The 22,831-nt window shown below is 42.9% G+C and overlaps 2 protein-coding genes across 4 annotated transcripts in view; one reads left to right on the forward strand and one right to left on the reverse strand.

Annotated features, from left to right (window-relative positions):
• Window positions 1-626: 626 nt before the first annotated feature.
• Window positions 627-7,899, reverse strand: SDF2 (stromal cell derived factor 2). 2 transcript variants are annotated; one of them, XM_045519035.2, is made up of 3 exons: window positions 7,490-7,899; window positions 4,318-4,562; window positions 627-1,305 (listed from the first exon to the last, which is right to left on the reverse strand). In XM_045519035.2, exons 1-3 carry the CDS (start codon window positions 7,638-7,640, stop codon window positions 1,018-1,020), a joined length of 684 nt encoding a protein of 227 aa, XP_045374991.1. In that variant the 5' UTR covers window positions 7,641-7,899; the 3' UTR covers window positions 627-1,017. The 2 variants fall into 2 exon arrangements, with proteins under 2 accessions (XP_045374991.1, XP_010956569.1); XM_010958267.3 differs by having other exon boundaries at window positions 4,366-4,562; window positions 7,490-7,893.
• Window positions 7,900-7,950: 51 nt separating this feature from the next.
• The window catches only part of SUPT6H (SPT6 homolog, histone chaperone and transcription elongation factor), a 29,152-nt gene continuing 14,271 nt past the window's right edge, over window positions 7,951-22,831 (forward strand). Inside the window, exons 1-17 of one of the 2 annotated variants that reach the window (XM_010958260.3) lie at window positions 7,951-8,108; window positions 15,186-15,324; window positions 16,079-16,237; window positions 16,335-16,411; window positions 16,753-16,945; window positions 17,185-17,269; window positions 17,905-18,178; window positions 18,537-18,638; window positions 18,996-19,112; window positions 19,455-19,544; window positions 19,749-19,891; window positions 20,559-20,707; window positions 20,857-20,955; window positions 21,404-21,533; window positions 21,619-21,769; window positions 21,938-22,092; window positions 22,288-22,483. In XM_010958260.3, coding sequence (XP_010956562.2) covers window positions 15,216-15,324; window positions 16,079-16,237; window positions 16,335-16,411; window positions 16,753-16,945; window positions 17,185-17,269; window positions 17,905-18,178; window positions 18,537-18,638; window positions 18,996-19,112; window positions 19,455-19,544; window positions 19,749-19,891; window positions 20,559-20,707; window positions 20,857-20,955; window positions 21,404-21,533; window positions 21,619-21,769; window positions 21,938-22,092; window positions 22,288-22,483 — 2,229 coding nt within the window. In that variant the 5' untranslated portion in view covers window positions 7,951-8,108; window positions 15,186-15,215. The remainder of the gene's footprint in view (window positions 8,109-15,185; window positions 15,325-16,078; window positions 16,238-16,334; window positions 16,412-16,752; window positions 16,946-17,184; window positions 17,270-17,904; window positions 18,179-18,536; window positions 18,639-18,995; window positions 19,113-19,454; window positions 19,545-19,748; window positions 19,892-20,558; window positions 20,708-20,856; window positions 20,956-21,403; window positions 21,534-21,618; window positions 21,770-21,937; window positions 22,093-22,287; window positions 22,484-22,831) is intronic. The other variant, XM_074343123.1, reaches the window with a different exon arrangement.

Consider the following 22,831-nt stretch of genomic DNA (forward strand, 5'->3'; position numbering starts at 1 on the left):
TGCGAAACAAAGCTGGATTCCTATCCTCAAATTATTTACTAGCTTTAAGAATTCAGGCAGCTACTAAACTTTTCTGTTCTGCACTGGTAAAACTATATTTACCTGGTAATATACCTGTGAAGATTAAATGAGGTAAGATCTATAACATGGTACCTGGGGGGGAAGGTATAGCTCAGTGGTAGAGTGTGCTTAGCACACACGAGGTCCTGGGTTCAATCCCCACTACCTCCATTATTAATTAATTAAACAAACAAACAAACCTAATTACCCCCCAAAAAATTTAAAAAATAAATATTATAATATGGTGCCTACTATTTAGCAGACAGTAAATAAATGTTGGTTCCTCTTTCTACATCTACCTCTTTTTATCAAGTGCAGTAACAGATCCAAAGTAAAACATCTCACTGGCTATTTATTAAGGGTCTTTAGTCATAATTTGTCAAAAAACAAAGATGAGATGCTGAGAGAAAGGTGAAAGTAGAGACAGAAAAAGTTTGAATGTAAGTAAGGCTCTCAAAAGTGCCTACACTAAAGGTTTCCAGCATCTCAAGAGTGTTTGTAATGACTTTTAGGACTCAAGGATTTATCAGATTATGAAATAGCACATCTAATAAATGACAACACAGTAACAATGAAATTTTTTTCAATTTGGAGAAAGAAAGTAGAAGAAAAGTCACACACATTAATAATCCATGATGCCAAGATTCTAAGGAATAAAAATTTCCCAGCTACGAGGGATGTCTCCCTCAGTTTGTTTTATTAGTATGAATAAAAAGCATCCGTTCCTTCACAAACAAGTCCTGTACTCAGAAAGAACTGACCCAAGTCTGGGAGAACCACCAATTCAAGTATGAAGGACTGAAGCTTCCAAACATAGCCTCTGTCTTCTGTCACGCATCTTCATCTTAGTGGTGACATGGCCACTGCCCAGGGAGCCTGTGGCAGAAATCCAAAGGGGGAAGGAGCAGCAGATGTCTATGAACACTGTGCAGTAACAGTGGCTCACATCCTCCAGACTCACAGCTCTGTGTGGTGGGCTTCTGCCTTCAGTAGTTCACTGGGCTTCATGAAGATGCCTTCCATGGCTTTCCAGTAGTTGTTCTGGCTTGGCTGGGCCATACCATGCACCTCTTTTTGCCCACTGATGGGTCGACCATATTGTTCTCCTGTGACAGACAGCAGAACCTCGGTGGAAGAATGCTTGAACCGCACCTCACCATCCCTCACCCAGTAGGGCCCATTACAGAGCACTGTCCAGTCATCCAGATAATCGCCTTCACCTTCCTCACCAAAAGCACTCACCTCCTAGAAGACACAGATAGGTAAGCAACATTAGTATGGCTGACACACAGGCTTGAAAAAAGAGGGAGGCAATGGGAAGAAAAATAAAGCTATCTAAAAGTGAAAAATAAGAGGTTTTCCAATACTGTTCAAAAATAAATAAAATAGGGGGGAGTGTATAGCTCAGTGGTAGAGCACGTGCTTAGCATGCACGAGGTCCTGGGCTCAATCCCTAGTACCTCCATTAAAAATAAATAAAAATCTAATTACCTCCCCCTGACAAAACAAACAAATAAATAAAATAAACTGTGGGAAAAAAATAAAAAGACACAAAAGACATGAAATCAATTGCCATAAGATTATGGCCCAAACATTTATTTTACAAGTAATCCTCTATTTGCCTTTTATTTTCTATTATAGTCTTAAAAATATTTTACCTCATTATTTGACTTTTAACTATTCCTGCCTCATTCCCTCAACTAGATTTTAAGTGACCTGGTGAGAAACACAAGTTGGAAAGGGGATGGGCTCTGGAAACAGGCAAACCTTAAATCTCAGTTTTGTCCCTTCCTGTGTGACTCCTTTGGGCTTTCATCTTCTCCTCTATAAAATGATGACAATAATATCTTACAAAATAATTATGAGAATTAAATGAAATAATATATATTAACCGAGCAAAGTATAGCAGGTTCTATCTTCTACTCGTATTCTAATCTCATTCCCCTTAAGGCCAAGAATTCAGTTTGTATGATAATAAAAAGCTACTAAGGGGTGGGGGTATTGCTCAGTGGTAAAGTGTGTGCTTAACAAGTGCAAGGTCCCAGGATCAATTCCTGGTATCTCTGTTAAAATTTTTTTTTAACTAATTTAAAAAATAAGTTACTGATTATTTCAGACATACAGATATTTTTTAATTGAAGTATAGTGAACCTACAACACTGTTAGTTCCAAGTGCACAACACAGTGATTCAATTTTCTATACTTTACAAAATGACCACTACAAAACATATATAATTTAAATATACACTAACAGCCATAAAATTTTAGATAAGAAGGCAGTCATTTGGAAATATAGTCTGTAAGACTAAAGGCAAAAGGAACTGCACATAATTAACAATTCTATTACTATACTGGAACTGAACAAGTAAGTAAGTGGACAACAGTGGTAGGAGCCAGGTATCTCACTGTTAAGAGTGGGAATTTACAAATAAGCAAAGGGAGGAGGCTAAAATGATCTATGAGACAATGGATTAGAGCTGGAGACATCAGTAAGAACTCTTATTTCATTTAATATAGACACAGATGGTTACACATATGAACATTTATGGTTATGTGTATATGCATTCACATGCAGATATTTCTTAGCCCTGTCAGGTGAGAGGGCCTAAAAGAAACAATATCCCAGTAGCAACAAGCTCATGTAGGGCCTACATCTAAGAGTACCATTCTCCAATAAATGGAAGCAGGACTCCTTAGGGAAATAGCTCATTCTAGGACTGGACAAGAAATATACAAGATGAGCCTAGAATATCTCATAGTGCCAGAAAGTAAGGAAGTGTTAAAACACACCCACACAATATATACAATGATGGAAATATGTCATATGGATACAGGAAACAACTGAAAGGGCTCCCAATAGCCAAAGTTGGAACAACTGAGCAACATAATAAAGACAGTGCTATTGGATTATAACTTAAAGTATAAAATAAATATCCAGGAGTCCATACCAATGTAAATAAATGATTAAGTAAATAGAGAAAAGACAAATCACACATGCAGAAGAATTCCAAATAAATTATGCAGCTTTTCTACCCTAAAGGTAGCATAACTCTTTAAGTGTGGGCTGTGCATAGTGACTTCTTTCCAAAGAGTACAGTATGTAAAAGGGAAAAATGGAAAGACTGACTTTACAAGAGAAACCTGAAAAACACTACCTCAGCCAGGTAATCAATATCAACAGTCATTAATCATGCAGATACTATGTATCCTTGATAAAGATGATGAAAATTACACTTTACCTCTGCGGTCTTCCTCGCCCAAACCTTTATAAATCCAGTCTAATCATAAGAAGATCAGACAAATTCCAATAGATGAGCACCCTATAATATACCTAACTAGCCCCTTTCAAAACTGTCAAGGTCAACAAAAAGAAGAAAAATCTGAGAAACTGTCACAGTCAAGAGGGACATAGGGGGTGGGGGGTGGGAAGGGATAGACTGGAAGTTCAAAATTTGTAGATACTGACAGGCATATGTAGAATAGACAGGATTATACTGTATAGCACAGGGAAATATATACAAGATCTTGTGTAACTCACAGCGAAAAAAAGTGACAATGAATATATGTATGTTCACGTATAACTGAAAAATTGTGCTCTACACTGGAATTTGACACAACGTTGTAAAATGACTATAATTCAATAAAAAAAGTTTAAAAAAAAAAGAGGGACATAAAGAAGCATGACAACTAAATGTGACGTGCATGGGATCCTGGAACAGAAAAGAGAAGAGCTAGTAGGTAAAAACTAAGGAAACCAAAATGAACTATGGACTCTGGTTGATAACAGTGTATCAGTATTGCTATATTAACTGTGGCAAATTTACCAAACTAATGTTAAGATGTTAACAGGGAAAACTATGTACAAAGTAGGGGTGGGAGGGAATCAGTCATTAAGGTGTCCACATCATCCGAAAATTCAAGGCTTAAAAAAATGGCACAATACATAATTTATTTTCCTAATGTGGTTAGTTAGCATCATTAAAAAAATCATAATGGTAATAATTTTTCTTGCAATTTGGAAAACATAGGGTTTCTTTATAGCAGGATTAATCAAGATACCTTATGAATGCTAACATATACCTAGTCTCTCTTCCCTCATCATTTCTTGATTTGATCTAGACGTAGAGTCTCCATTTTGACCAGAAACAATTTCCTTCACACATATGGGACAGAAGCATATTCTCCAGGTCTGCACAAAAGAGAACACCTACATCTGGAAAAGAAAGGGTTAAGAACTAAGGTATCAAACAACTCAACTGAGTACTCCTCGGTAGAGCAGCAGTGATCCACGGGATGCCACCTCACCTGGTTTCCAGAAAGAGGTGAGGTGAAATGGTGACTATGGAGATTTCGGCCAGTGTTGACATGTGTTAGTCGGATGGGCTGACCACATCTGATGGGGGTTCCCCTTTCACACACGGTGGCGGTCTTCCCCCGTATCCTCCAGTAACTATTGCTGTCATCCACGGAGGTTACACCTGTCACTGACTGCTGCCCACTACCTGCAGTCAAAAAAAAGAAAGAAAAGGAAGAGGGTGAGCTCAACCTGACCCTTCTCTTTCATGTGTTACATAATAGGTTTGGAGGGGTTGGAAGGAAATCCTATGCTTCGTAATATTTTTTCCTACAACATTAAAGTATGCATGAGAAATACTAAATGTATTTATACAGTATTAGTTACTGTATGATGAACTATATTTAGGAGTATATTACATCAGAAAATTCCAAGAATTTGCATCCAAGAGCACTAAATAAGTGAACACATGCGGTTTTTTTGAAGCACAGGCAGCATTTACCTATATATACTAGCCTGGATGGTCCCTAATATATGTCAGGTGTCTAATCATATATTAACATGTTTGTAATGTTATTCAATGTTTACTATGTATTACAATCAAAAATTTTTACCACATTTCACAGTTAAAGTGAGACCAGTTATTCCTGTCAACTTTAATCCAACAAGCCATTACAGCTCCCCAATTCCTGTAAGTGATCTATCAACCTATTGTAAAAGTATTCTTAAATCATCTAAATTTGGTTAACACTGCTTACAAATGGTGCAATTCTGCAGGTTAAAAGGTACTAGGTTAAATATGTAGCTACAGACTTGGGGGAAAAAAAGAAATATACAAACAATAATTGGCGGGTAGGTAATGTGTACTGAACCTAATTACCAATCCAAGCCTTTTGATTGATTATTCTTATTTGATACATGCATCTATTCTCTAAAGTAAGTATTACTATTTCCCCCATTTTACACTGGAGTGTTAGAAAGGCTTAATAATATGCCAAAGGTCACACACAACCCCAAGAGGCAGTGCTGGAGTTTGAACCTAGGTGGCCTGACTCTACAACTCGCATTCTTAAACCACTCTACCACCTGGCCTCCCAGAAAGCTTTATTTTCTGTCAATTTCCTCCAAATAGGCCATTCATATAAACTCCAGAGATTTCCCTTCCTTAGGCCTCATTCATTAGTCAATTCTTGGAAGGCACTCCATATTTCCCACTTTCCTCAGTTACTCTTGCCTATTTCTCTTAGCTTTGCCTTCAGTCCTCTGGCCCTGCCTGACCACAAGCTTTTGATGACACTTTCCTTTTTACCACTTAACACATTATGCCTTGTACCACAGTTATCTGTGTGAATGTTCAGAACTAAACTACCAGCTTCTCACTCTTGCTGTTTCTACTCAACTCATAATGATTTTGTTTTATCTTATAAAGGGGGGGGGGGGCAAACCAACCTACCTTCTTACTTCTAGCTTTTGCCTTACAGTTCTCTTGGTTCTCACTGTCATGCTTCACTAAATCATGTTGTACATTTTCTGTCTCCTACTTTTTCACTGTCATTCAGCCTTCCACATCCTCTCCCGTCCTTAAACTTTGGGATTACCCAGAGTTCTATCCCTGGCCCTTATGCACTCTTAAATACTTGTTGGAGATGAAGACAAAAGCATTTACAAGTACTTCAACAAGTTTTTCAACTGATTCAAATTGACACCAGATTGAGAACCACAGTTCATCCTGAGCAATCTCATCTTCTCTCCCCACATCTTCAACCACCACCTGTACAATGATATTGTACTTAACTCTGTGTCTCAGGCTCAACACAGATCTCTCTCTTCTGAGCTTCAGACTGAGCCTGGTTCTCAAATGTGGCTGCCCATCAGGAACACCTGAAGAGCTTTTCAAACCTACAGATTCTTACTGGCAGGCCTCTCTTTACCCATGTTCTGATTTAGTAGATCCAAAATAGGAAACCAGATCAAATTAAAATATAAGTCTGACACATAGTAGTTATTCACTGAAAGGCCACTAAGATTATTAAACCCTCCTATAAAGAAACTGTGTTTTCCAAACTTGCTTCTGACCCCCTCTAGCTTCTGTTCCCGGGGCTCTGTGACAGCTGCTTTCCTGAACTGCTTCTGCCAACAATGAAAATTCAGCCCCTTTCCTAGCCTAACTGGTCAGACAGGTTTTGGGGATCATGAACCACACACCAGCCCCATCTAGGAGAACGCCTTCCTCTCTCAGCTAATAGCATCATCAGTTACCTAAGAAAGACATCTAGCAGTCATCTTAGATGCCTCTCACATCTTACTAGCTGAACCTTACGCTCTTCTTTTTGTCTGTTTTTGTTTTCTTGTAACTTGCTGACTGGTTCACTACGGTGTCTCTTGTATCTAGAACAGTATCAGGCACACAGTAGGAACTCATTAAATCTATACTGAGTGAATGGGCCCACAAATAACTGCTACATTATAAATGAACCACAAACTAAGTATTTTATTTTCATATGTTAAAAAGCCCTCTGAACAGTTTCCCTTCCAATCCCACTGAGTGCTTCAGTTTTTCTTTACGAGGGTAAGGTTTGAGTGAAAAGAGGCCAAAGAAAAGAGATGAAGTTAAGTGTAAGATGCAAAAGAGTTAGACAAGAGTGTCGTAGTCAAAGAGTGAAGTCTTGGAAGATTTCAGAGATAACAAGACTTACTGTAATTTTCTACAAGTCTGTCTCTCCCATACTGAGTAGTGACAGCCTGCAGTAACTGAACGCAGGCTTTTAACCTGGACAGATTTGGATCGAACCGTCTCTGTCATTCACTAGCTGCCAAGGATTTGAGCATGCGATTTATTTGAGTCTGTTTCCTCATCTGTAAAATGAGGATAATAATGGCCTATATCTCGTAAGAATAAGTCTTCAGAAGTAAATATGTAATATGCCTGGCACGTAGCTCACCAGATACAAGTTGGTATTACGATTAAGATGCCTTAGGACCACTGAATTCTCCGACTCTCCGCCTCCAGACCTCAGGAACCTCCCCCCGGCTCCCCTAACCTTCCCAGACCACACCCCTCAGATTCTCTCTAGGCCCCACCCCCTCCGGAGCCTAGCAGGCCTTCCCAGCCCACCCGAACCCGGGTGGCAGTACCTGACCCGTAGCGCACGTCGTGTGAGTGCAGTCGGACGTTGTGGCGCGTATTGAGCAGCTTCACTACAGAACCGCATGTAACGACAGCCAGATTGGACGCTCCCACAGCACTCCACAAACCCCCAAACAACAGCAGTGACACCACAGCCATCCTGGCTGTAGCGCAGAGCCCCTAATCTTCGAAGAAAACTCGCCCCTCCCCGGAACCGGAAGCTGCGAGCGGAACCACAGAGAGGAGGAAAGGAAGAAGCCCAATCTGGTCTTTATGGTTCCTTTGGCTAGAGAGGCCTAAGGAACTAGCTAGGCCTAGTTGCTTCCGACTCCCTCGTTCCGTTCCCGGGGCCCTGTGACAGCTGCTTTTCTGAACCGCTTCTGCCAGTTTTCGCGCTCCTTCGACTAAGCCAGGAGAGCCAGGAGGGAGCCGAGAGGAAGAAATGGCCCGCCCACTCCCAGTGACAGGGGGCCGGAAGTGACGTAGCACGTTGACGCAGCAGCGGCGGCGGTGGCGGCGGAGGGGCCGTGCGGTGGGTTCGTACTATCCTTTCCCAGTCTCGGTTCGGCGACTCCATTTTCCTCGGTGGGGGCTGAGGGCACTGGAGAAGGGACGGGCCTCAAGCAGGTAAAGTTTGGACTGGAAAGTGTGTTCCTCGAATGGGTCAGGTGGGGAGCTAGGCTCTTAGGGCCTGGTCCCGTAAGGGAAGAGGCACTGGGGAGCCGTTATGCGGGAAGAAGTGGGGCCTCCGACCTTCCCTTCTCTATGAGGGAGGAGGAGGAGGAGGAAAGCAAGATAGTTGCTTAGAGTCTTAAGTCTTTTCCCAATCCTGTGCCACCCCAGAACCCAGGAATTGGGCGGCCTGTTGTATCAACAGGCTTCCTGGGATGCCGTCCCTCTCTCGCAGCTTCTGAAAACTGGGCCACGCGATAGGGTTTGGAATGGAAGGGACCTAGGGCTTCTGAGTCAGGATCAGGTGATCGAATTGTTTGTTCTGGGGATGTGAAACCTACGGAGCTTTCAGCAACTCGGCTATCAGAGTAGGGGGCGATGCCAAATTCCTTCTTTTTCCATGTTGTTAAATGATATAATTAGAAATTTGTGTAGATGGCTACATCCATCAGACGTCTACCATACACGTACGAATGCGATATTAAGTTAAAACTTTATTTTCTTCCCGTTTGTGTCTCTCTGTCTCTCTGTCTAGGCACTCGTTTGAGCAGTTCATTTCCCTTGGTTGTTGCAAGTACTGATACTTGTTTTTCAGTTACAGGAGGCCTGAGCTCTCCGAAAATACTTCCGTAGAAATTCACTGTAATATTAGAAGTAGCAAGGGAGTATTAAATTACATTGCTGCTATTAATGATCATGGAGAATGTAAAGAATTTTGAAATTAATTAATTTCTTTGGAAAAAAGTTTAGTTCGACTGTTTATCCAAAAGTTACTGATTTTTAAGTCTTCCATGTATTGATTACAGAAGTATGATTGCTCCCCACATCAGTTGTGAATTTACAGCCCTTTTCCATGACTTGTGTTCCTTCAACGAGGACAAATCTGAATCATCTGAAAGCTTATTTAGTTGGTTTGGTTGGCTACAAGATTAGATTAGCATAGTATTACTACTCTAAGAGGTTTAAATCTCATCATGGGATTAATCACATCGAGAAGTGGTGTAGTCGCATTTTACAGTTCTCCCTCCCTCAGTAGACCTTCACAAGAAAGGAGGGCTCCCCAGTAGGGTGGAAACATATGGTCTTTGGAAGCAAATAAATTTGCTCCTGCTCCTCTGTTCTTAAGGCACCACAGTCAGATTATGCTACAGTGTAATACTTTGATTCTTTATTTCCACTATTCTCCAATATAATCAATCACCAAATCCTACCTCTCCATAAAAATCTGTTCCCATCAACATACAGATTATGTTCTGGCATTCCTCTCATCCCTATCTAGCTAGCATTCTACTTCTTAAAATTTCCTTTCATAGCCAGATTTCCAACTGTGTCAACTTTCTCAGTTTTTTTTCATTCTTCAGCCTACACCAGTCTGGCTTCTCTTCTGACCACTCCATTGATACTGCTTTTGTCAAGGTCACCAGTGACTTCTATTTTGTCAAATCCTGTGGATACTTTGTTCTCATCTTTCTCAGTGTGGAATACTCAGCACAGTTTATTCCTCTCTTTAAGTTCTCTCTTCTGTTAGCTTCATTGACACTTCACTCCTGGATTTTCTCCATTTTTATGGCTGCTCCTTCTCAGTCTCCTTTGCTAGCTACTTTTACTCTCTACCTAGTGTCTAAATGTTGAATTTCCTTCAGAGTTTAATCCTAGGTTTTCTGTGTGCTTCCTTTAGGTGATCCAGTCCTGTGGCTTTAATCAGCATCTGAAAGCTGGCAACTCCCAAGTTAAACTCTCTAGCCCAGCCTTCTTTCTTCTGTGTTTAAGACTCATACAAAATGCCTGCTTAATAGGTCCATTTGGTTGTCTCTTAGACATCCCAAACCTGGCATAACATTTTGGGTTCCCTATCATTCCAAACCCGATCTTCTCTGCCTTACTAAGTGATACTCTCATCCACATGGTTACCAAAGCCAGACCTCTGAGAATCATATTGGATTCTTTCTTACTACTCACCTCCCCAAGTCTTTTAGTTAGTCCTGTCACTTCTACTTCCAAAATATATTTCAAATTTTTTTTTTTGTTCTCCATCTCTGCTGCTACCACCCTGTTGCAAGCCACCATCTCTTTTTCCCAAGCTACTGAAATAGTGTTCTCAGTTTTCCCTGCTTCCACCCAGAACTTCTCCCAGTCCATTTTCCACATAGGAGGATCAGGTCAGGTCAGAACATGTCATTTCCCTGCTTAAAACACTCCAGCGGCTTTCCATGACCTTCACAGACCTGCTTGAGCAGACCCCTCCTCCCTTTCACATCCTGCTTCCTTCACCATTCTCTGGTCACACTAGCCTTAGGACATTGCCTACCATATGCCAGGTTCTTGCCCACCTTTTCTGCCGGGAACCTCTTCCCCTGGTTCTGCCTACCACATCCTACCCATTCTTGACATCTCAGTCTGAACTAACCCTCTCAGAGGTGAGGATGATTATTTCCTTCCTAGCACTTACAGCAAGCTTTATCTGTTTGTGGTTTGTCTCCTGCCCCAGAACACAGGTATGCTAGGGGCAGGGATTTTGTCTTGTACATGCCTGGCGTGTAGTAAGCACTCATTAAGTAAGTATTTATAGAATCAGAAAGTAAATTACTGAGTCAGTTCTTGGTATAAAACCCTGTAGGGGCTTCTCAGCACCTTTCAGATAGAATCAAAAATCCTTAAGTTATCCTATCAAGATCCTTGTGACCTCACCTCCAACTCATTATGAACCCTTCTCCCTCTTCCCAAACTGGCCCTCATGGTTCCTGCCACAGCGTATCCTGGGCCTTGTGCTGGGAGCACTTGCCTCCAACAACATCACTCCTCCAACCACCTCCAAAGACACCAACTTCTTCACTTAGTTAATTCCTCCTCACTTTTAAGGTCCTTAAGTCGCTTCCTCAAAATTGGGTTAGAGTCTTCTATTACAAGCTCCCATGGTACCTTTGCCATCAATCTTTAAAGACTTTCTGTACTTCTAGATCGAGGGTTACCAAACTAAGACTCCTGAGCCAAATTAGGCCACTCCCATTCATGTACGTATTTTCCATTTGCTTTTGTACTTTAACAGCAGATCTGGCCCTCTGTAGAGAAGGAACTATATGCTCCCCATTGTGTTACATAAAGCTCAGTAACTGTTATTCCCTCTGTGTGTTGCAGGGATTCTGAATCTGGTTACTTATTTCAGTTGTTTCTCTTCCTCTTGTGCCCTTTCCTTGTCCCCAAAGGAAACATGGAAAGAAAAGGGATAACTAATAATTTTAAATTAGTTATTACATTAGCCATTATTAACAGTAGTGTTTTTTATACCCTGATACTGAAAAGGTTTTAAGACTGTTATTTCTTATAAATATGGTGAGCATATTAAAATGATTATAGGTAGAATTAACATTTGCTGTCTTCTAACATCTTGACTTGATGTGATTAGGATTTTTCATACCAAAGAGTTCAAACTCTTAGATTTTTGGATTCTAAATTGGGTAGTCACTAGTGAACACCTTTGAAATAGCCTTAGGCCCTTGCTCATAAAATGCAGGATGTCTTGTAGTTTACACTCCGCACCAGACTTCTGGGGCTATTTTCCAGACCACTAGGCCCTTTCAGACCTAAGCCTTTGCTCGTGTTGCTTTTTACCAGTCTGTCTTCTTAACTCCTCTCAACTCAGGCTTCACCTCTTCTGAGGCATTCTCTGACCTCCCTCTTTCATATTGCTTTCATAGTCCTGTATATAACTACCATAAAACATTTATGCTTTGTCATAACTTTATTTACAAGTTTTTTGAGATGAATTGTGTACACCAGGGTCCAAAGCATGTTTTACTCATTTTTATATATTCAAGTCCCAGCACAGAGCTTGACCCTTAAAAAAAAAAAGTAAATGTTAATTAAAGCTGCCAGTGGAGGGAATTAACAGACATCTCTTTTTTGCTCTGGTCTCCTTTTAATTGCCTCCTACATCATCTTGTTCAAAGGGAGGGACTGCGGAGGGCCTCCCCTGTGGCAATCTGATCCCAGCACCATTCCTCTTCCCAAGAATGTCATGGTAACTGCCAGCCTCTCCCTTTGAGCCACATCTTGTACTGCAGCTGTGCTTCTGCCTGGAGAAACCTCCTTTCAGCACCCCATTCCCTTTCTAGACCTATTTCAGTAGCAAATGTAACTTACAGTCTGAATATGGGGAAAATTCAAAAGCATAAGTACTAAATACAAAACCCAAAAGACACCAGACTTATCTCAGATGTCAAATATTAATAACAACCATATACTAATAAGTAGTGTTTTTGTTCTGGAATAGTTGCTGCTTGCCAACCTCAGCCTGCAGTGCTGCTGCAGCACCCTCTGTACATCTAGCTCCTATAAGTTGCAGCAAGTCAGGATTGCTTCTGGCACAACCTCTTTTAACTGGAAGTCTTGCCAGTGGGCTAGATTGGAGGCATTCCCCAGCTGTAGCACATCATGTACTTTATTGCTGATCTAGAGAATGGGAGGAAAGCTGCATGCAGCACAGAGCACCAGCCACTCCCGAAACAGAAGAAAGCTGTTATTTTCATCAGGTAGGCTGTTTCTCTCTGCTGATAAGCTATAGGGCATCTGGTCTGCAGGAGCTGGCATTTAGTGTGAAGATGTTGAGGCCTTACAAAACTGAGTCTGTGGGTCTGATAGCCTAATTAAAGCAAGCTATGTGTGGGGGCTGCTGCACCCAAATCTATTTTTAATGGCTCTGTTCAGGGCTGAGGGGGAGTGGTATTAAAATCAGAGCACCACATTTAATTGACAGAAGTTTTACATATTCATTTTTGGCTGTACTTAAGTTAAATGACCTTAAGGGTATAGATCTTGGGGGGAAAGGGGACATTCATCTATCCCAAGGCCTCCTATGTCACCATCCTGTGGGACCTATATAAAGATACAGTGTAGAGGCTCTTAAACTTTTTGATCCGAGCACCCCTTTATGCTTTAAAGATAATTTAAAATTTCAGAGACATTATGTTCATGTGAGTTATATCTATTGATATTTATGAGATATATATATATAGATGTTTACCAGATTAGAAATTAAAACTAATAGATATTACTTCATTTTAACATAATAATAAGCCTGTTTGCAACATACAGGTATATCAAATCAACACGTTATACACCTTAACCTTACACAGTGTTATGCATCAATTACAGATGGCCCTTGAACAACACAAGGGTTAGGGTGCTGACTCTCTGCTCCTCCCACAGTCTGCATACTGCTATTTCTGCCTCAAAAACAAACGAATTAATAAGTGACTCATCTAACAGCAGGAAGCTAAAACAGTTTGGATAGAATTAAGACTTAAACCCTAGTTCTTTGATTTCAAATATTGTGATCTCTAATCGAACACAAACTACCCACATTTAATTTAAAGATCTGTAAAATGAAAATACAGGTACTATGTTTACTGAGAAAAAGATCCTCACAGTTTAAACTCATGTTGTTCAAGGGTCAACTGTGTATCTCAATAAAGCTGAGAAAAAAAAAATAAGCCTGCTACATTTTAAAATAAATAACACATATTATAAAAAAAACAACTGTAATCTTCAAAACAAAAAATAAAATGAAAAGAATGGCATTGTTTTTCTTTTTCTTTTCTTTTTTTTTGCAAATCTATTTTAATGTCTGCTTTAACAGAGTACTGCTAGATTCTCATATCCTCTACTTTCAGTTTGTTGTGATAAAGTCTTACGACCTCTGGAAAACTCCACTGTATATTCATGAGAGAAAGGTGGGGGTTGATCCCTGGACCACACTCTGAGAACTACTGTATGATAGAAACAGTTGTGACTTTGGAGTCAGACAAGCCTTAACTCAGATTTCAGCTCTTGCAGTTAAGAGTTGTGTCGCATTGAGCAAGTGACTTCATCTCTGAGTCTATTTCCTCCTTTGCTGAGTAGAGAGGAGTGTGCTGTAACTCATTGGACAATGTAGGGGTTAATAAGATATTTGTTAAATGTCTCGAACTTGATGTGCAATAAATATTATTCCTCAGGGCACATTTTTCTATTTGTTTAAAATACCCAGGAAATGCCTGTATTAGTTTTGGTTGGGTTTCGTGGGTTTGTTTTCCAGTTATCTTCCTGTGTCTGCTCTACATATATGTCGTAATACATAAAATTACCTCATGGTCCTTATTTGGCCCTCTACTAGAAGTCAGCTCCTTGAAAACAAACCATCCTGTTTCTCTTCAGATCCCCAGCTCCTAGCAAGTGCTTGTACTGGGTAGGCAGTCATACACTTTGAAAAGAATAGCATGATAATTCAGGACAGGATAAGGAGTGGTGCTGAGTTTATCAGCAGCCAGCTTCAGGATTTCAGAACAGAATCTTGATGTTATGATTCGTGTGATGTGTGTTGTGTTTTAAAGCCCAGGAAACTCCGTATTATGGTTCTGTGGTTCTCCCCTGCCATGTCCAGGCTTTTGGTGCATCTGACAGCAGGGAAGTAGAGACAAAGTTAGGATTGGTTGGTACAAAGTTACAGAATGCTAAGGAAATTTAGGCCCAGGATTCAAATTCAAACTCAGTTAACATTTATTGAAATAGTAAATAGTTTCCTTTCTCTATGTTATGTAATATTCTCAACTATCTTGCGAGTGCTGTTGCCATTTTCCAGATGAAGAAACTGATGTTCAGGCACATTAAATAATTTCCTAGGGTTTATAGTAGATGGTGGGACCAGGATTTGATCTCTACTCTTAAGCCCAGCAGTCTTTGCATTTACGTTTGTTGCCTAATTTCTTTCTTCATCTACCCATTTCTGCCCCCAAGTGGAACATGAGGTAAAACTCCTTGGGCAAACCAGACAGTACATACAGAGCAGTCCAGTATAATTGCTTTTTTAAAGATATACCTGAAAGGGGACCCATGGGAAGTATGGATAATAGAAGAGATGGAGCCATCTGAGTCTTACTCTCTCCTCCCAGATGGAAATGGTTGGGCAGAGCAGTGGCACATAGCTGAAGGCTGTTTGTGGAAATGTTTAAGGGAACTCTGTCTCATTTTTTATCCCCATCTCCCTTCCTTCTCTAGTCTTCAGGCAAACGGTGAGAAGCTGCAGCAATGTCTGATTTTGTGGAAAGCGAGGCTGAGGAGTCAGAGGAAGAGTACAATGATGAAGGCGAGGTGGTACCCCGGGTCACCAAGAAATTTGTAGAAGAGGAGGATGATGGTGAGGAAGCCCCAGCCTCAAGCTTCTCCCCACTATTGCTAAGCTTTGGATAGTTGGATTCTTGCTGATGAGAGGCTCAGGCTGAGCACACAAGTTATCACACATGAGGTACCAGCTTGAGAATTTTCAGTCATTCTTAGAAAATATTTGCTGAGCATCTGTATGCTGTATGCCAGGCACTGTGCCTAGAAGTAGGAATACAAAATAAAGACCCAGCTATCATGGAATTTACATTAGTGGGAGGGGGCAGTCAGTATACCAATAAATAAATACATAAGTAGTGTTTCACTCTTTTAGAGACCTAACAGTGTTGGTATGTATGTACCCAGTTTCATATTTCTCTGTCTAAACCCAACCATTAGGACCATCAGCAAAGTAGAACCATGAAATGGCTTTAAAGATGGGAAGGAAAATACAAGCTTTATCAAAAGCATTATGGATAAGAGAAGGAATGTAGCTACTATGTTTATAAAGTGAGAGGAAAACAAAGGTTATTGTTAGCTGTGAAGCCTCTAGTAATGATTTTGAAGAGCCAAAGTAATTAGGAAGCTCGTGTTGGGTGAATGTGGAAAAGAGGTAGTCCTTTCTGGAAGCTGCTGCTCTAAGTGGTCATGTTTAGATGAGGCAGAAGAATTAACTTGGCATCCAGGTCTTTAGGTTCAGAGCAGATGGAGAATCACAGTTAAGCAGGTGGCCTTGCCCCAGCCCCAGCCTATTTCCCAGACTGCTTGCCTCAAACATGCATATTTTCCAGATGAGGAGGAGGAGGAGGAAAACTTAGATGATCAGGATGAACAAGGAAACCTGAAAGGCTTTATCAATGACGATGATGATGAAGACGAAGGGGAGGAGGACGAGGGCAGTGACTCCGGCGATTCAGAAGATGATGTTGGCCACAAGAAGAGAAAACGCAGTGAGTAGCCTCTCTGCAGGTCAGGTGAGGCTGGGGTGGAAGTCTCAGTGGAGGAGGGGCCTCCCCATCACCATGGGCTACACTTTGTCTTCTCTAGCATCTTTTGACGACCGCCTGGAGGATGATGATTTTGACCTCATTGAGGAGAATTTGGGTGTCAAAGTCAAAAGAGGAGTAAGTGTCTTTTTTTGTCTCTTACATTGGGGGTGAGAGAAAAAGCCCTTGCAATTCAGTGACTCCAGGGGGAGGAGGCACATCCAGAACAGTTTGGGGAACATCAGAGAAGAGAAAATGGCTCAGTATCACTGTGCTTTGGAGCCCAGTTCTGGGTGCCTGTTAAAAGCTTATCAAAGTTTCAAGGGTGGGCTTTGGGGCTGAAAGAGCATCATTTGATGTGTTCTCTCTGATGTCCCTTGTCAGAGTAACTGTGGTGGGAAAATGGGAATGAGACTGGAGAGCAAGCATCCTTATGCCAGTCTCCTCAGGCCCTGATGAGGCAGGTTTTCCACCCCTAGCAAAAATACCGGCGTGTCAAAAAAATGTCAGATGATGAAGACGACGATGAGGAGGAATATGGCAAGGAGGAACATGAAAAAGAAGCTATTGCAGAGGAGATCTTCCAGGATGGGGAAGGGGAAGAAGGGCAGGAGGCCGTGGAGGCCCCCATGGCTCCTCCCGAGGAGGAGGAGGAAGATGATGAAGAGTCAGGTATGTGGCGTCAGGCAGGGAAGCCTGTTTTGGTATGGGTGTTGGGTTTTCATACCCTGAGGAATAGAATGGGAAACCATTCTTCAGCTACACGGCCCAAGCATTTGACACAAAGAAGTTCCTTTTCAGGAGCCAATCTACCCTCCTCCTCACTGGCCACTCATATAGTAGGAACTAAAGCCATTCAGTCCTGGCTCATCCCCTGCCTCTGAGCACTAACCCCTCCCTTCCCTACCCAGATATTGATGACTTCATTGTGGATGACGATGGACAACCACTGAAAAAACCTAAGTGGCGGAAAAAGCTTCCTGGATACACAGATGCGTGAGTGGGGTCTGGTGGGAGGTGGTGATAAAGGCATCTGAATGGACCCAGTCAGGAAGGAGGAGGTCAGAGTTCTCTGCCAAAAATGGGACATTCTCAGCTCTCAGCCATTTTGCTTCCCTGCCTCTAATAACCTTTACCAGGCAGTGATGTCGAACTGCTCCTAGAAGCTCTGATAGCTCTCTTCCTGCATTCTAGGGTCTCTGTGGGCTTAGGGTGGAATCACACTTGGGCAAGGCTCCAACCTCTCCCTTCCACTTGCAGCCCTATGTTCATTTGTTTATATATTAGTTTTCTAAATATAATTTTGTTGGAAGAAAGCTTTTGCCCTGAGGGAATACTGTAGTGCCTTAGCAGAAGATAGACCCACTGAACATGATATGGACCCATCTGCCCTGTTGCTGTTTGATCCTTGTCACTTGCACATGCCAAAGATGGGCCTTTTAACCTCAGTAAGTCATAGTTTCCCCAGAAATATCCCTCGGCTAAGCCTTTACTCCATGATGAATATGCCTTTTTTATTTACCTTTCTGTTAACCTCAGTTCCCTTCGGGTAGATAAAGGATCTCTGCAGGGGTTGCATTCCTCTCCTCTCACCAGAACCTGGGCCAACTGCCTTTTGCTCTCACCCACAGGGCCTTGCAAGAAGCCCAGGAGATTTTCGGTGTGGACTTCGACTATGATGAATTTGAGAAATACAATGAGTATGATGAAGAGTTAGAGGAAGAGTATGAGTATGAGGATGATGAGGCTGAGGGTGAGATCCGAGTGCGCCCCAAGAAGACCACCAAGAAACGTGTGAGCCGCAGGAGCATCTTTGAGATGTACGAGCCCAGCGAGCTAGAAAGCAGCCACCTCACAGATCAGGACAATGAAATCCGAGCCACTGACCTGCCTGAGAGGTTCCAGGTAAGGAAGCACCAGCCTCTGTCCTTCTGCCAACCTGTCATCACCTACCTTGAGTTATAGCAGAGAAACAATCTAGCAACAATCTGATAACAGTTGGTATATAGGAAGTCAGCTTTGAGCCCCATTTGATGGCGGTATAGGGAGTCCAGCTCAGCATAGACTCATGTGGCTAATGGTTCCTGAAACTGCACTCTTTCTTTAGCAAATAGACGAAGTGTCTACTTGCCAGACACCCCTCTTTTGGGTACTAGAAATGTATGCCTGCAGAGCACACATTTTTGTCCAGAAGCAGTATGTGTTTTTCCTATGTGAGATACAAGATAAAGTCAGTCTCATGCTGTTGTTTTATCTCCTGCAGCTCCGTTCCATCCCAGTCAAGGGGGCTGAAGATGATGAATTGGAAGAAGAGGCTGACTGGATCTACAGGAACGCCTTTGCCACACCAACTATTTCTCTGCAGGTACCCCAAAAAAAGATCCTTATGTTTTGACATGAACCAAAGCCGCTTTATCAGAAGCCCGCCTTCAGAATGGCCGAGTGGTCTAAGGCGCTGCGTTCAGCTCACAGTCTCCCCTGGAGGCGTGGGTTCGAATCCCACTCCTGACTAAGCCACTTCATCAGGATGAGAAGCTGCTTCTCCCTTACCCCAAACATCTGTGTGCCTGGAACAGAACAGCATGTGTGTGTGCAGGGGTATGAGGGAGATTTTCCTAGGTTTCATCTGAGAAGGTCATCCTGTGACAAGAAGCAGTTTTGCATGTGGTAAGGCAAAGCAAGTAATGGTGTCATTGCTGTTTCTTTTTTTTTCTTACTGTAGGAAAGCTGTGATTACCTAGACCGAGGGCAGCCAACCAGCAGCTTCAGTCGAAAAGGGCCCAGCACAATTCAGAAGATTAAAGAGGCCCTGGGCTTCATGCGAAATCAGCATTTTGAGGTAACACCTCAAGCCCTTGTGGCCTGTTGGTTAAAAATTCAACTAGGGGTGAGTGAAAAAGTGGCTCCCTAACTCAGGTGGAAGTTGCCTTCTATCATCAGCAGTGGTCCCTTGACTCAAGAAGTGTAAGGACCATAGACTTTAGTGATCAAGAGAACAGTGCTACCCCATGTGCAGTATTATCTTCCCTCTAGGGGGAGAGTGTGTGCCCTGGATGGGCATGTGAGGGAGGCCAGGCTTCCAACTGTTGAATTTCTTGGAGCTGTTTGTTTATCCTTCTGGCAAAGGGAATCCTTGCAGATTTTTTCTCTCTGGCTGAATGCTATCTCCTTGCCACTCTAGGTGCCTTTCATTGCCTTTTACCGAAAAGAGTATGTGGAGCCTGAGTTGCATATCAATGACCTATGGAGGGTGTGGCAGTGGGATGAAAAGGTAATAGGAATATGCACCCCCAAGGGGCTGAGGGCTGGATTGGGTACTACTGCTTCTGGGCCCAAAGTCCCCTTGTACATATCAGGTGGCAGCCAAACCCCGAAGCCTGCCAGACTTCCCCCAGGGTCTCCTGGTGATGAACAGCATGGCCTTGGGTCTCCAAGGCTGAACACCAGCCCTTACTTCTGCCCTGTCCTGCCCTAGTGGACCCAGCTGAGGATCCGTAAGGAGAACCTAACGCGGCTGTTTGAGAAGATGCAGGCTTATCAATATGAGCAAATCTCTGCTGACCCTGACAAGCCCCTTGCTGATGGTATCCGGGCTCTGGACACCACCGACATGGAGAGGTAGCATATGCAGGGTTTATTCCATTACAGGGAGCTCTCATACCAGAGACAGGTTCCCCCCAAACCCCAACCCCAGAGCAGAATAAGCTTGTAGAATTCTCAGCACAGGGCCCTTCCCTCGGAAACTCGATTTATCAACTCGTCAGAAGTGATCTTTCTGACAGGCAAATTCCTGTTACTTCATGTTGGTATAAAAGGTTTAAGAGAATCAGATAGTCATGTTTGCTTTTTTGTATGTTCCCTGTATATAAAGCTACATAGGGAACCAAACTAAAGCCAGAAAGTAGTTTGGTGAGCCTGGAATCAGAGAAGGGTGTGGGAAGGGATCAGATGATTTTAGTGGCCAGTGGTATAAAGCTGGAGAAGAAGGACAAGGACTGTCTCGAGGACTCTGAGCTGTGGTGGAGACGTGCTGCCTCATCTGCCTCTCCCTTTTTGTTGCTGTTTCTGACAACCACCAGCCACCAATTGTTTGACATGTTACTATTTTAAGGTACTTTGGTTACAATTAAGTCATGGTCTGGGTCCATTGTATGTCTCTAATAATAAATAATACAGGTACCTATCCTAGTTGGGATCTTGCCTCATGGGAATTGGACCTCTTGTAGCAAAACTGGGGTATACCCTTTTTCAGTGATAATTGAAGTCTTATGTCCCTTCCCTCCAGGCTCAAAGATGTACAGTCAATGGATGAGCTAAAAGATGTCTACAATCATTTCCTGCTTTATTATGGTCGTGACATCCCCAAGATGCAGAATGCCGCCAAGGCCAGCCGCAAGAAGCTAAAGCGTGTAAGGGAAGAGGGTGATGAGGAAGGTGAGTGCTGGAAAAGAAAACCCAGAGGCTCAGTGTCCGTGGCCTTTCTAAAGATGCCCTTGGCTGAGTACACTTTGGGGCTTTTCTATGTGTGTCAGATCCTTGGGAGTGACTGGAAACTACAGCACTAACTCATGTTTTCCTTCCAGGTGATGGTGAGGAGGGAGAAGATGAGGAGCAGAGGGGGCCAGAGCTCAAGCAGGCTTCCCGCCGAGATATGTACACCATCTGCCAGAGTGCTGGGCTAGGTAAAAACTAACTGCATAAATTCCCCAATAGTCACTGGTAGGTAGGAAAAGAACTTAAAGGACATCTGAGTGAATCACCAATAAAGTTGTAACACTTATCCCATGACCCATGCCACAGGAATGGTTCAGCCTCTCCCATAATTCCTGAAGGAGCGGAAAACTCACAGAGAGAGGGAATTCATCCCATCTTTGGGAAATTCTTTTATTAAACTGTAGCTTCCACCTTAGTTCTGAGCGTAGTAGTCATATTTAAAATTTCTGTTCCTTCTGCTTCATAACAGCCTGTCAGCTGTTTAAAGTCACTGTTTTCACTGTTTTAAGACATCCTGGTCCTGCTCATTCGAGACCCCTTTAAAGCCTAATGTCCAGAATTGCGGCTCTAAACTAAAAGCTAAGAGGTTATTCGGCCCAGCTGTTGCCTCACCTTTCACTCTCCTGTTTGCTTTAGATGGCTTGGCCAAAAAGTTTGGGCTTACTCCTGAGCAATTTGGGGAAAACCTCCGGGACAGTTACCAGCGGCACGAGACCGAGCAGTTTCCTGCAGAGCCCTTGGAGCTGGCCAAGGATTATGTTTGCAGGTAGGCCTGCAGCAGGTAGCTGGCAGGAGGAGGGACCTGAGGACAAAGATGCCCTCATCCTGCAGCTTCTCCGTTTTCCCTACAGCCAGTTCCCTACACCAGAAGCTGTACTGGAAGGTGCCCGCTACATGGTAGCCCTGCAGATTGCCCGAGAGCCACTTGTCCGGCAGGTGCTGAGGCAGACTTTCCAGGAGAGAGCCAAACTAAATATAACCCCCACCAAGAAAGGTAGAAAGGTAAGCCAGTTGGAGGGCTTTGATCCAGTATGTGGTTCAGCTCTGTTTGATTGAACTGAGTTTATTGCCTTCACTTAGCTGAGCTCTGCCTGAGAGCAGAGAGGCGGTCTTTTTCCCCAGGGTCAAGCCCAGCTATCCATAGGCTGATGATTCCCTCTTGATGTGTAGGATGTGGATGAGGCCCACTATGCTTACTCCTTCAAGTACTTAAAGAACAAGCCTGTTAAGGAACTGAGAGATGATCAGTTCCTCAAGATATGCCTGGCTGAAGATGAAGGACTGCTCACCATTGACATCAGCATAGACATGAAGGGGGTAGAAGGGTAAGCTACACTCTGGGCTGGAAGCACTTTGGGGAGGGCTTGGCGAGGAGTGTGTTGGAGGGAGGGTCCCTCAGGAATGTGAACCACACTTTCTCAATTGAGCAAGCCACTGTCTGTGGTTTACTCACAGTGTTCATGGGTGTTTGGGCATCACCTTTTCTCAATCCCTGACACCACAGTGTTGTCTTTTCTCAGCTATGGCAATGACCAGACGTATTTTGAAGAAATCAAACAATTTTACTACCGAGATGAGTTCAGCCACCAGGTGCAGGAGTGGAACCGACAGCGCACCATGGCCATTGAGCGAGCTTTGCAGCAGTTCCTCTATGTGCAGATGGCCAAAGAGCTCAAGAACAAGCTGCTGGCCGAAGCCAAAGAATATGTCATAAAGGTGAGGACAGGAATTCATGATCTTTAGTCGTAGGACTTTCCCAAACGAGAGCTCAGCATGAAGGAACTCCTAATAACTATCCTGTACCTAAAGAGGAAGCACTGGGGGCAGGCAGAGCGTAACCTGAGAGTGAGTGCAGTCACAGGTCATTCCAAGACCTCCTCACTTAAAGGGCCTCTTCCCTCCCTCCTCGATTCCATACAAATATTCTTTGTTTATATGGCTGGCCTCTGTGTACTCTCCTATTTCTAAAAGCAAGATATGTCTTCAGGTCATAAGCCTGTCCAGGAGTGAGAAAATGTGTGCATATGAAAATGACCTTTGTGCATGTGTATCTGCATCTCTTTC

The sequence above is a fragment of the Camelus bactrianus genome, chromosome 16 (genome assembly GCF_048773025.1).
Source record: "Camelus bactrianus isolate YW-2024 breed Bactrian camel chromosome 16, ASM4877302v1, whole genome shotgun sequence".
In the NCBI taxonomy this organism is placed as follows: domain Eukaryota; kingdom Metazoa; phylum Chordata; class Mammalia; order Artiodactyla; family Camelidae; genus Camelus; species Camelus bactrianus.

Coding starts and splice junctions, on each gene's coding strand:
- SDF2 (XM_045519035.2), bottom strand. CDS start 7,640: ATGGCTGTGGTGTCACTGCTGTTGTTTGGGGGTTTGTGGAGTGCTGTG. Junction 4,563..7,489: donor CGACGTGCGCTACGGGTCAG/GTACTGCCACCC, acceptor TTTTGACTGCAG/GTAGTGGGCAGCAGTCAGTG. Junction 1,306..4,317: donor GCTCTACCGAGGAGTACTCA/GTTGAGTTGTTT, acceptor TGTGTCTTCTAG/GAGGTGAGTGCTTTTGGTGA.